Source organism: Sinohyriopsis cumingii, chromosome 16 (genome assembly GCF_028554795.1).
Source record: "Sinohyriopsis cumingii isolate HCF-2022 chromosome 16, ASM2855479v2, whole genome shotgun sequence".
In the NCBI taxonomy this organism is placed as follows: Eukaryota; Metazoa; Mollusca; class Bivalvia; order Unionida; family Unionidae; genus Sinohyriopsis; species Sinohyriopsis cumingii.
Genome location: NC_142976.1, coordinates 12,404,504 through 12,419,704, shown reverse-complemented (window position 1 = coordinate 12,419,704; position 15,201 = coordinate 12,404,504). Strand labels below are relative to the sequence as shown.

The 15,201-nt window shown below is 34.8% G+C and overlaps 1 protein-coding gene across 3 annotated transcripts in view; it reads right to left on the bottom strand.

Annotated features, from left to right (window-relative positions):
- Positions 1 to 15,201, bottom strand: part of LOC149779954 (septin-7-like) — a 141,978-nt gene that overhangs the window by 33,486 nt on the left and 93,291 nt on the right. For all 3 annotated transcript variants that reach the window (XM_089936659.1, XM_089936657.1, XM_089936658.1), the window contains 2 exons: positions 2,720 to 2,826; positions 919 to 1,019 (listed from right to left, as the gene is read on the bottom strand). In XM_089936659.1, coding sequence (XP_089792785.1) covers positions 919 to 1,019; positions 2,720 to 2,826 — 208 coding nt within the window. The remainder of the gene's footprint in view (positions 1 to 918; positions 1,020 to 2,719; positions 2,827 to 15,201) is intronic.

Genomic DNA, 15,201 nt, shown 5'->3' with positions numbered 1-15,201 from the left:
ATGGATGTATGGCTGGACAGAAAACATTACAAAAACATAAATATTGAAACTGAAGAACAATAAACAGAAAACATACCTGGACCAATAGCACAATATGTGTACCATGTTTCAAAGAGTTATAGTTACGAAACTAAATTACAGACAATGGATGGATTGATAGAAAAATTGACAAACATTTTTAAAATGCTGAAACTGAAATACTGTGAACAACAAAAATCACATCTGGACCACAAGTCTAATATGTATACAGCCTACCAAGTTTCACTAGATACTATGAATGGTTTGAGACTTGAACTTGGAAGCTAAAATGTGGATAGTGGATGGATGGATGAGTGGACAGAAAATCGGATAAAAACAAAATATAGAAAAACCAAAGAATTGTAAATAGTAAATGGCACATATAAAACACTAGTCCAATATATATGTGTACATAGTTTCACACCTGGAGTAAGTTATAGAGTTGTGCTCAAGAAATGAAAATGGTTATGGAAAGATGGTGGATGTAATGAAATCTACGTCCCCACACAAGACAAACCATGGAAAAACATTGACATTGTTCAGTTAAATGTAGTGTCCCTACAGTATATAACTTGAACATAAAACTTAAACAGAGAATCTTAATTTTTATGCTGCTGCCTACATCACATCCGCTGGCACTAGAATTGGCACACCATATACTTAGCAGTCTTGACCGAACCAATAAGAGTACTGTGAAAGGCAGATTATATGCCTTGTGGCTCGTGGAAAAATTATTAAAATGATGAAGCAACCCCCTCTCCCACAATCATGCATAAATCTTCAAAGATTTACAAAAGGACCAGTAGCACAGTCAAACAAAATACAAACAAATCTTTTGTCTTAAACAACATTTTTACATGTCTAAATACAACACTTGTACATGTTCAAAGCCATACATACCAATTACTGTTATCAACAGCATCCCCGAAGCCAGGTGTGTCAACAACTGTTAACCTCAGCTGTACACCATTTTCTTTTAATACTACTTGTGTCTGATCAACCTGGAAAAAAGGGATAATCCAGGGGAACATTATTATCATAGCAGACCTGCCAACCCTGACGAGTCCATCTCAGGAAGGCAGTTGATTTTATCCCATATGATTTAACAGTTTTCAGTAAGGAGCACCAAAATATTAATAACTGCTATTGTAAAGCTGGAAAACGAAATTAAAAGTTCAACACAGCGACAATAAAAACATTATGTTCAACTGTAAAGTTTGTAAAGTATGTGCAGACTTTATTTAACTCTAGTACAGTTGCACAAACTGTAGTTCCAAACCCTATGCAACTCAATGGCTTGTTGCTATCTCTCAACTTGACATAATTCTTGTAAATTCTTTTTCCATTTCACAGGACAACAGAAATCATATCGCCTGCCATGAGACATGCTTAAATTGGCACATGATGTCCAACAAATGTAACTGCATCCTTTCCAGATTTTATTCACAAGAATCTGAATACTCCTTTCTATTCTTCTGTGTTGATTATTAACACTTTTCTAAAGCAAATTTTCCTTTTATCTTAAACATGCATTGTTTTCTGGACAACATTTTTAAAATGAATTTAAATGTATTAGAAAATAAAAGCAAATGAAAAACGTTATCCAAACCTAAACAGATTTTCCTATGAGTGTGTCTTGACTCGTATATGAAAAGTAGGTGAATGTGTTGCAAAAATGAACTGTTGAAGCTTCATACTGATTCATCAAAAGCATGAACAAATCAATCAAAGCATTTCACAAATATTATTATTGAAGCCAATAGAAAAAAGAAAAAAAAAGCCTTAATGAAAAAATTTCAGTGATCTTGACCCAAGCCTAACAGTGGGTGAGCATGATGCAGAATGTTCTATAATAATTTATCCATGGTTAACAAAATCCATCAACTAACCTCAGGTTGAAACTATATGCCAAGTTTTATGTTATTGCTCCAAGCATTTCAGGAATAGTATTGACAACTGCTAATGGGTGACAAAAGAAAGACCAACACAGGTCCATCATGTATACCCTTCTGTTCTCTGACCTATATAACTAAAAACTAAAAAGCCCACTTGATATGGTAGAAAAGATCCCATTTAGATTATTGAAAAAGTATGTATTCAGAAACAAAGTATCAGGTAGATTCTAATTTTCTGGTCTTTATTTTGTACCTTACAGATGAGTGGTGTTGTCAAATGAGTTAATTATGAAGCTAGATGATATGAGTAACAGGTCTGCCAGTCTCTCAGTACAATGGAGGCAATCTGATTTGAGACAGATTTGACCTACCAGTACCTCAAAATATTTAAGCTCAGACTTGGTATTTGAGACTGAGGCCAAGTCTGAAAATTCTGAAAGTAAACCCATGAGCCAAGACAGAAAGAATTTAGCTGAAAAAGTTTATTTTAGTATGAAATTGTCTAGAGAAATCTGGGTCAAAGAAATGTTGCAACCATGAAGTTGCCACTTTTTAACAGCTTGAGTACTCAATTCAAATGGACCATACTGTTTTGCAACATGAGTTCTTTCCACAAATGGACCATGCTGTTTTGCAACATGAGTGCTTTCCACAAATGGACCATGCTGTTTTGCAACATGAGTGCTTTCCACAAATGATGTGAAGCACTTGCATTAGCAAGATATTTTGTCTCTGGCAAATGATTATTGGTAAAAATAGTCATCTCTAGCAGAGAGATATGATCATTAAAGTAGTACTATACCCACCTTGACTGTTTTCTGTATGCGATGTGAGGGACCAGGGTACTCTCCACTGTACAATTCCGTTAGAAACAGGGAATTTATCAGAGTGGATTTACCCAGGCCAGATTCACCTGAAAATAGATGACAGAAATCAGTGTCAGAATTGACGTCAAGAATTCAACATCAACAAAGGCAAGACAACATCAGCTGCCTCAGCATCTTCTTGGGAAAGGCTTCCATCTCCTTGGCACGATACTGTATTAAAAGCATTAATATAACAAAACAAAAAACGTCTGATGTCTACATATATACTTATGAATAAATGATAAATAAAGTTACATATATATTGTGTATATGGTGTCTGTTGTTTAATTAGAAACAAACCAATGCCATTAATGACATGGTTAGATACTATGACTAAACTGACGGCACAATGTTTCCATTCTGAATTACCTGCAGCAGTTTGATTCCGTTCACCACTAAATATTAAAACAATACGGTAGCAAACTTTCCTGTGACCTCCATGTAACGAGTCCATGGATCGCAATGACTGTGGTAATGCACACGTTTACAAGTGTTTGTGCATATGTGTTTGTGACTGTGACCATATTATTTCTACAAAAAAAATTAAGAAACTGAGGGACAAATAAACAAATCCTACAATAAATTTAATCGTAAAATACTAAACAAATTTTTTAAAGGTAAGTGCTCTTGTAGAAATGCAGTTAATATATACATGTATTCTGTTCACTGAAAACATGAAAAGAGTCAATCGACCGTCACATCGAAACCCGTGAGTACTTCTCTAAGAACCTAATTACATGCCGGCTTTGTTTTGATCAACAACTTGGGGAAGTGTTTGTTGCATTAAAAAATCGATTACAAGAGACCTGGGGTGCTGGATTAAGGGTCTTGGAGCTGCCTTTGACGTAAAGCAAAACAGTAACAGAGACAGCGACGATGATAGTGACTTTGAAGGTTTCAGTGAAACTGATGTCATTAATGCCGAGGCTGTTTGGGAGAAATTCGAACAGACTCATGGTCCTGAGATGGGCGTTTCTCTTGATGATATGGAGGAGTGGATTTGTGCTGACAATGATTGCCCCACAGCCTAATACATGTCAGATGAAACAATAATTAATTCTATAACGAACAAATTTGCAGCTGAAGACGATTCTAACTGGAGTACCACAAGTGTTGAAGTGATGCAGACGCAGATGTTGCACCACCTCCCCCTCTGCACAGGAAGCAATCAAATATTTTGATATTGCCATAAGGTGGCTGGAGACACAAAATGTTGACTACGTAAAGCTCATGCAGTTGAGAAATCTGAGGGATTTTGCTCGGCGGCAGAGATACCAAGGAGTAACACACACAAAAAAACATAAACTGATTTTTTTCAAAAAGTGAATTGATATTTGTCAAGCATGGCACGAACAGCAAGTATTAACTTGTTCTAATTTACGTTGTTTTAAATTTGTAGACCAATTAAATATGTTAGTACTGATTAACCCTTGTTTTTTTGTTTTCCATTTTACTTCTATCTCATTCAAATCTATCTATCTATCATTCGATTGACACTGTTTCTCGAAATGAGTCGATCTTTTGTATATAAAAAAACGTCTAATTTGGATCAAACAATAAAACTAGAATGTATCCAATTCAACATAAAAATTAGTGACGTAGTACACAATGTGTGAAGTGGTACACATGTTAAGCGAACGGAAACCATGTGGAAGAATGTTTTCGATGATCGCCTCAATATACTGTAATTTATCCTGAAATTAATGTTGCTGTATGAGGAAATAATAAATAAAGTACACCGTTATGAAGAGATATTTATTCACAGTTAATCACAGCACGATTATAAAGTGAGTTTTCAACACAATAATCTGCCTACCCCCCTCCCCTTCTTTTTCCTTTATGTCGTCAATCACTTTACTGGTTTTGGGCTTATTTTATAGGTCCCTCGATAACTCGTGCCTCACTTATAATGCAGTCTATGTTTCTGGACGCCGATGTGCGCGAGTTATCGAGGGAGTGGTGTACACTGAAATCTGACTCCAATCCATATTTCATGGCAGTTAATATATTCACTGAAATCCGACTCCAATCCACATTTCATGGCAGTTAATATATACACTGAAATCTGACTCCAATCCACATTTCATGGCAGTTAATATATTCACTGAAATCTGACTCCAATCCACATTTCATGGCAGTTAATATATACACTGAAATCTGACTCCAATCCACATTTTTGGAACAACTATTTTTACAAATCTACGCCAGCTGAAATATCAAACTACATACCATAAAATCTGACTCCAATCCTCATTTCATGGCAGTTGTTTTTGGAACAACTATTTTTACATATCTATGCCAGCTGAAATATCAAAATCCAACTTAAAGTCCAAATCGATATAGAATTTTCAGTTTATCTGATGCAAAGAGAGACAACAAGAACAGGACCAGGAGCAGGAGTATCATGAACAACACATTATGCACCCACCCTATGTTGAACTGTGCTCTTTATAAGCATTAGTGTTATTGGGTCGCCTCTCAAGATTACTGACCTAAATGGGCTAAACTCATTTACCCCTGGTGCCTCGTTTACACGTCAGGAGGTAGTAGCTTACTTCAGAGCTCAGTAGCATCATGTATGATACACTAAAGTAGGTGATATAATATAAAGGTTGACAGATGTAGCTCTACAATGATACCAAATAATCTGGATGTTCTTGTTGCACTACAAAATACAAAGGGAAAAACCTAATTTTTGGACCCGTTTTTTTTTCCACAAAAAATTCACCCGTGGTCAGATCTGATTATGTTTAGACTTTTTTACCTAAGATCTAAGGCAGGCCAGTCTGAACTGCACACAGACAGGTGAACCTTTGCAAAAAGGAGGATAAGATGGGCATTTGGAATAAAGAGTGGTCTGGATATGAAAATGATGGGTCTGTTAAATTATATAAAAAAAACAAAAGAACTCCAACTTTTACCATTCTGCTCATGTATGAGTGAAATAGCCAATGAAAAACTGTGTTTCTAACACAACTAGGCATTAGGTTAACTGGAAATCTCTTGAAAGTCAATGTATTAGGATGTATTCAGAAACAACCCCCAAAATGTGTTTCCTACTCGCATTTCAGGTGAAAACAACATAATCCTCCAGGGGTTAATCAGTTAATAACCTGAACCTTTTGTCAAGTATGCAAAGTTACTATGCAAAAGCCAGTTTGGTTCTTGTCAAGGGACCTTGACCTTTGTCCTTTTGAACACCAAATCAACAAGCTTCTCACTCACTGAAGGTGAAAGACATCCACAAAGTGATCCAGTGCAAGCCATCGACAATTTGGTATCCTGATGGTAAAGACCAAGTTATCTTGCAGATATAATTTTTCCTTTTTCCTTGACCTTTTTATCTTGCGGCCAATGTCATTTGCATGCAGGAATTTGTCTTTTCATACCCTTCAAGGGTACATAAAGCTACACAATGGGATTTCAATAGGTCCTATGTTATTAAAAGACCTAGTCCCTATCTGAAAAGCTTTGACACTGGAGATATTGCACACATGCTAACTCTCAGACATGATACATACAACACAAGAGTTATTTCAAATTTATATAAACTCATCCCTTCTCAACTGAACCCCAACCCCTGGGCCATGATGAAAACTAAAAAAGTGTTGGCACAATGTAATGCCATAGGGCTATCACTGTTTCACGTCTAGCTTCTATAGTAATGGAGTTCAAGGAAATTAGATATGTACTATACACATGGACAAATGCCCGGAATGACAATATCCTGATGCACTGTTAATGCCCTTGGATTATAATGAGACTTTTAATCCTACTTTTAAATGAATCATCTACCAGATGTCAGACTAGGTTAGTATTGGTGTTGTTTAGGTACAAAGTACAAAGAACAGACCTGTACAACTCCCAATTACAAGTAAATGCAAACATGCATTAATTCTTCACAGCAAACCAATTATTAGAGCACTCCACAGTTTATGGCTAATGAAGATTTTACCAAAATGAAAGATCAAACAAATTTAATCTATACTGGTATAAACTACAATTACTTGAACATGAAAAATGACAGCATATAACTACAGGTTCAAACCATCTATCTCAAGGTTGTAAGAAAATTGACTTCTAACAACTGCTAGCTGTTGTAATGAAGATCTGATTTCTAAAGTGAATTTGCTAAAAGATCTCCCAAAAGTAGCTGTTTAGGGAAGGTTTTCACTTATTTTGAAATTACATTTAAGGCAGATCTGAAAGTACTAAAAATGCATCAGCTAGAGAAAATATCAAATGATGAACCACAGGAGAATGTACAACAGGAACTAACTAGTCATATGATCAGTGATTACGGCAATGGAAATGTACAAAGGAATGATGTAGATAATGACACAAGACTGGTCCAATGTGGACACGTATGGTAATGAGAGAAGTGGTAGGGCAACCAGGCAAAAAAAAAGTAAAGCTTTTGGGGAATCAACCTCAATAGAAAATCCTGCAAAATCAACCAGAGTGGCACCAGACCAGAAGCAGTGGAGGCAATTACTGCATGTTTTTTTTAGGGTTCCCATGGGTCCAAATGTATAAATAAAAGTACTTGGGATGCTTCTTCCAGTTCAGCACTTTAATGAAACTGTAAAGTGGAAATAAATTTATGAGAAGGATATCATTGTGCAGCTTATGTAATCATAGTTGCAGATGACTGACTATTATTACCATGGCTACAAATACTTTAGTCTCTACAAAAAAATGTACCAATGACTGACTCCAGGCATGTAAATGTACCAATGGCTGACTCCAGGCATGTAAATGTACCAATGGCTGACTCCAGGCATGTAAATGGACACTTTGATCTTACATTCCAGCAGATTCAGAAAAGAGTGATGTACGAAAATAATTAACTCAATTTCTTATCCTCTTAAATTTAATGATTCAACATCAATAACAAAACTAAGTAAGTACATTTAAGGACCATAAATAACTTAAGTTATTATTTAAAACAATCACATAGAGGCATGTATCCTGGTCAAGAAAGTTATTATTTAAAACAATCACATAGAGGCATGTATCCTGGTCAAGAAAGTTATTATTTAAAACAATCACATAGAGGCATGTATCCTGGTCAAGAAAGTTATTATTTAAAACAATCACATAGAGGCATGTATCCTGGTCAAGAAAGTTATTATTTAAAACAATCACAGAGAGGCATGTATCCTGGTCAAGAAAGTTATTATTTAGAACAATCACATAGAGGCATGTATCCTGGTCAAGAAAGTTATTATTTAAAACAATCACAGAGAGGCATGTATCCTGGTCAAGAAAGTTATTATTTAAAACAATCACATAGAGGCATGTATCCTGGTCAAGAAAGTTATTATTTAAAACAATCACATAGAGGCATGTATCCTGGTCAAGAAAGTTATTATTTAAAACAATCACATAGAGGCATGTATCCTGGTCAAGAAAGTTATTATTTAAAACAATCACAGAGAGGCATGTATCCTGGTCAAGAAAGTTATTATTTAGAACAATCACATAGAGGCATGTATCCTGGTCAAGAAAGTTATTATTTAAAACAATCACAGAGAGGCATGTATCCTGGTCAAGAGCAAGCTTCTGGATACTAGAATGAATAACACTGCTTTTTAACAGTAAACCAACATTCACTATACATGTGTATCACCATTATGCCAATCCTTTACACAGTGTAGTATTATTTGTTACTCCCCCAAAAATCAGAGAGTCCTCAATGTGTATAATTAGATCCATTCATCATATGTACACCAAGATCCAAAGGAACTCCTTGTAATTACAGAAACTACTCATTTAATACTTGACCCATCACCGTATCTATCAGTATACATTCACAACGACCCATCACCGTATCTATCAGTATACATTCACAACGACCCATCACCGTATCTATCAGTATACATTCACAACGACCCATCACCGTATCTATCAGTATACATTCACAACGACCCATCACCGTATCTATCAGTATAAATTCACAACGACCCATCACCGTATCTATCAGTATAAATTCACAACGACCAATCACCATATCTATCAGTATAAATTCACAACGACCCATCACCATATCTATCAGTATAAATTCACAACGACCCATCACCGTATCTATCAGTATAAATTCACAACGACCCATCACCATATCTATCAGTATAAATTCACAACGACCCATCACCATATCTATCAGTATACATTCACAACGACCCATCACCGTATCTATCAGTATACATTCACAACGACCCATCACCGTATTTATCAGTATACATTCACAACCAACTGCAAACAATATACTCAACATCAACAGACAACGATCAATGCGGTCAATGCAGTTTGCTTGAAATCCTAGGCTGAAAGAACGGTGTGGACCTTTATTTGCCAGAGCAAGAAAGTATTTTCTGACAGATCATTAGGTCTAGGCTACAGAAAGCTGGGTAAATGTTGTATACAGGAAAATAAATAAACAAGTATATTCTGAAGTCTGTTTCTTGACAACAACTTATGTACACTTCTATATTTTCCTGTCTTATATTTCCCCCTGATATTATTTATCTATACTGTTTCCTCATTTTAGTCTGCCCGGATAACTCATGACCCCACTTGTATTATAGATGTGGATTACATTCTTAGAGAAAAAGCAAACAGACTCCTGTTTTGCTTGACATGAAAAAATCCTTCTATCAAAACTGATACAAGAAAACTCAATATATCACTCATTTTATTTGTTAAAAGCGGCATTTAGTGCATTGAAATTTATTAGTCATCATGAAATGTACATACATTAATAAGAAATCATACATTTTTAAGATTTTCTCTAACATGCTTCCTCAAAATATAACACAGTATTAAAAACAAAATAACAATCAGTAAAGGCCAAATGGTAACAACGATGTACGAAATATTACAAATTAAAGAATTTTTTGTCAAGCACATTTTTTATATTAATCTTATTTTTTAAATTTGGTTTCATTGTATCATCACCAATGTGATATATACTTTTCTGAGTATTCAATGTGAAAACAGTCCATCAACAACATAACATTATATTGTCTACTACAAGCACTTCCCTGAGCTTTGGAGTGGTATGCAGTACGAGTTGTAATTTTGTACTGATGTGCTAAAAACAAGAATTAAATATTAAATTTGAAGGGATGAATGTGACTTGGCACACAGCACTCCACAACTGATTTGACCTGACACAGCAGTTTCAAAAGGTTGCTGATGCTTGTCCTAAGTACTGAGATCAAGAATGACTCAAAATTATAGTCCAGGCACTGACCTACTAAAATTAAAGATGCTTGTGCTACATGTAAGGGCAGTATGAAGTCAACAAATTACTTTGAAAGGTCTGATGTGATGTAATGGCATGAACATTTTAACAGATAAAGAAAATTTGTTTAATACTGGTAATTTTTGTCAAATTGTATGCTAAAAACAGGGTCGATGAAAATAATTTTTATTTCAAGTCAGAACTCTGGACCATATTTTTGCAAATCTGATTATCCTAAGCTGAACTGTCTGTTCTGTATCATGTATGTATTGTGAAGGACTGTTACAGTGAAATTCGTGACTATAGTCTAGGGCCCATTATATTAAGGGCTGTGTATAGTGAAATGTATGACAACAGCATAGGACATGTTAAAGCCTTGGAATTATTATAAGGACTGTGTTATTACAGTAAAATCCTGGACTAGAGCCTAGGACCTGTTACATGAAGCACTGTTATAATGAGATCCATGACACAAACCTGTGACCTACTATATTAAAAACTGTTATTGTGAGATCCATGACAAAAACCTGTGACCTACTATATTAAAAACTGTGTTATTGTCAGATCCATGACACAAACCTGTGACCTACTATATTAAAAACTGTGTTATAGTCAGATCCATGACTACTGCCTAAGACCTACTATGTTAGAGACTGTTTTATAGTGAGAACTGTGACTACAGTCTAAGACCTACTATATTCAAGACTGTGTTATAGTGAGATCCATGACTACAGCCTAAGACCTACTAAGCTAGAGACTGTTTTATAGTGAGAACTGTGACTACAGTCTAAAACCTACAATATTCAAGACTGGTTTATAGTGAGATCCATAACTACAGCCTAAGACCTACTAAGCTAGAGACTGTTTTATAGTGAGAACTGTGACTACAGTCTAAGACCTACTATGTTCAAGACTGTTTTATAGTGAGATCCATGACTACAGCCTAAGACCTACTATGTTATAGACTGTTTTATAGTGAGAACTGTGACTATAGTCTAAGACCTACTATATTCAAGACTGTTTTATAGTGAGATCCATGACTACAGCCTAAGACCTACTATATTAGAGACTGTTTTTTAGTGAGAACTGACTACAACCTGAGACCTATTATATTAAGGTCTATGTTATAGTGAGATCCATGACTACAGCCTAAGACCTACTATATTAGAGACTCTTTTTTAGTGAGAACTGACTACAACCTGAGACCTATTATATTAAGGTCTATGTTATAGTGAGATCCAGGACTAAGCCAAGGACCTGTTATATGAATAACTTGTTATAGTGAAAATCTATGAATGGGGGGTCTCAAACTCAAATGGCCACGTGACTCAAACCTTTTCATACTGCAAAAATGGCTCATATAAAAGCTGAAATGTTGGAAACAAGAAGTAAATGATATAACATTCAAATATTTTATTAAAACTGTCTGACTGAAGAAAATATTAGCATTATTATTTTACAAATTCCGGGTGTCATTGTGGGCCATAGGAAATAACTCCATGGGCTGCATGCGGCCCGTAGCCTAGAACCTGTTATATGAAGGGCTGTGTTATCATGAGATTCATATGAATATAGCCATTTACATTTAAAAAGGACCATATTATGGAGGGATCTATGACTATATCCTATCTGAAGGACTGTAAAGGGTTGTCTTATAGTAATGCAAGTTGTCATGAAGAACCACAATACTGTTTGCCAAGTCTATGCAACAGATACAAGTATCAGTGATCCACACATTATCCAATGGGCAGGTGATGCTATGTCCATCATTTGCCACATATGGGGGACAATCGACATTGCGGGTGCTTCCAGTAATAATGTACTTTAGAGTGAGTGACATATGTAAAGTAAAGCAGTTGAAACATGGACAGTGGAGACAATGTTGGCATACCTCTATGCTAGTTTGATGTAATGTGGCTGACATTTCTTTGGATGTTGTACTTATGGAAATTGTACATGATCTAAGCACACTGCTAACTAAAACGACTGCTCCCTTGTGCTCAAAAATTCAGCCTGAATTAGTCTAAATTACACAACCTCAGACACGATTTTTGGTCTTCCATATAAAAAAAAGCTGAAATTTTTTTTAAGGGGGTTTGTGGGGTCCTCCCTCAATTGGGTCTCGAGGGGCAGTGTCCCTGTTCCGGGGTCCAGGGAGAAGAAAGCCCCCAGCAAAAAACGCATTTTACACTCAAAAAAAACTGCTCCATTTGCAATTTATGATCATAAAATAAACCAATATAATCATCTGAAAAACTAATAAACTTAACAAAAATGTTCAACTTGACTTCAATAATTTAACAATATTTATAGTCACATAAATTTATTCTCCAATACTATTGATGCTGAAGTTATTTCATGTGCATGTCAGTGTTCATCATAATTAAGTCACAATAATTTCTCAGTTTTGCATCAAATATATTATACTTCTCTCTTTTCATAACAAATCTGTAAAATAAACAACTATATACAGATAATCCCATACATTCACTCGTCTTTTTCTCCAATGGACACAACCTGTTGATATGCCAGTCGAGCTCTTTTTGCAGCTTTGGCAAAGATTTCTTTAGCCTTCCTTTTTGTCACCAATGACTTTTTTGGCTCAATGCGCAATCATTTCTTTTCCTTCTCATTGAGAGCCTTTTTCCTTTCAAGCTGTTGCTTGTATTGGTGACATGCAATGCACATATTCTGACAGAGGGCTACATCTGTTCTCTCATGCAAGAAATCTTTCTTTTTGTAATAATTAACTGCACTTTTTCCACATGCCTTCTGAGCATCAATTTATCTGTATGCAGCTTTTTTTGTAGGTGCTACTCTTCCAACCGCGATTACCATAATTCAGATCTTTATTGCAGAGGTCACAAAATGCCAGTCCTCTAGCATTCAGTTTTCTTATAAACTGACAAACTAAATTTCCGTTAACTTTCTGCTCCAGCCATTCCCATTTCCATACGTTTTTTAAACCTTTATCTAAACGTTTCATGTCATGGTCTCTCAAAAATTCAGGATGCCATGTTTTGCAAGCATGCTTGTTTCCACTGCCTTCAGTTTCCATTACACGAAGATTCACTGGATGAATTTAAACCTTTAACCAATCAGAATACCATTTACAAGGGTCATTGTGGAATGGGACTGGACAGACCATTTTTAAAAAACCGGATCGGAGATGACATAAAAAATGGACTATATCAAGAAAAATCTGATTCAAGTCAGGAGAAAAGTGGAATTCTGCTTTAAAACAGAGAAAAATCATGTCTACTATCTTTAGCAGCTATTAAAATAGGGAAAATGAATTTTGCCAAACTAGACAATACCAGCTTCTGAAGGTGCAATGAATGAATTACCAAATATATAAAATGTAAAAAAAAGTTATTGACTCCTTTTTTTTAAAATGCAATTTACCTCTGAAGTCCAGAAAGGGAAAATGATCAAGTAAAGCTAGCAGTCTTTTTAAAGGTAAGGCCAAGCTGTATACTCTATAAGCCATATTACACCCATCAATCATACACCACGGAATGAAACATGGTAAGACATTCATGAATGGCTAAATTTTTATTGGGTCTTTAAATTCATCACTCAGAGCAACAACGCAAACCAGGAAAATTGGTAATGATACATATACTATAGTAATCTTATTTACTTCAAATTGGTACCCTGCAATGATACATATACTATACTAATCTTATCTACTTCAAATTGGTACCCTGCAATGATACATATACTAATCTTATTTACTTCAAATTGATACCCTGCAATGATACATATACTATACTAATCTTATTTACTTCAAATTGGTACCCTGCAATGATACATATACTAATCTTATTTACTTCAAATTGGTACCCTGCAATGATACATATACTATACTAATCTTATCTACTTCGAATTGGTACCCTGCAATGATACATTTACTAATCTTATTTACTTCAAATTGGTACCCTGCAATGATACATATACTAATCTTATTTACTTCAAATTGGTACCCTGCAATGATACATATACTACAGTAATCTTATTTACTTCAAATTGGTACCCTGCAATGATACATATACTATAGTAATCTTATCTACTTCAAATTGGTACCCTGCAATAATGCATATACTAATCTTATTTACTTCAAATTGGTACCCTGCAATGATACATATACTATACTAATCTTATCTACTTCAAATTGGTACCCTGCAATGATACATTTACTAATCTTATTTACTTCAAATTGGTACCCTGCAATGATACATATACTAATCTTATTTACTTCAAATTGATACCCTGCAATGATACATATACTACAGTAATCTTATTTACTTCAAATTGGTACCCTGCAATGATACATATACTATACTAATCTTATCTACTTCAAATTGGTACCCTGCAATGATACATATACTAATCTTATTTACTTCAAATTGGTACCCTGCAATGATACATATACTATAGTAATCTTATCTACTTCAAATTGGTACCCTGCAAAGATACATATACTAATCTTATTTACTTCAAATTGGTACCCTGCAATATTACATATACTATACTAATCTTATTTACTTCAAATTGGTACCCTGCAATGATACATATACTATACTAATCTTATCTACTTCAAATTGGTACCCTGCAATGATACATATACTAATCTTATTTACTTCAAATTGGTACCCTGCAATGATACATATACTATAGTAATCTTATCTACTTCAAATTGGTACCCTGCAATGATACATATACTATACTAATCTTATTTACTTCAAATTGGTACCCTGCAATGATACATATACTATACTAATCTTATTTACTTCAAATTGGTACCCTGCAATGATACATATACTATAGTAATCTTATCTACTTCAAATTGGTACCCTGCAATGATACATATACTATACTAATCTTATTTACTTCAAATTGGTACCCTGCAATGATACATATACTATAGTAATCTTATCTACTTCAAATTGGTACCCTGCAATGATACATATACTATAGTAATCTTATCTACTTCAAATTGGTACCCTGCAATGATACATATACTAATCTTATTTACTTCAAATTGGTACCCTGCAATGATACATATACTATACTAATCTTATTTACTTCAAATTGGTACCCTGCAATGATACATATACTATACTAATCTTATCTACTTCAAATTGGTACCCTGCAATGATACATATACTATAGT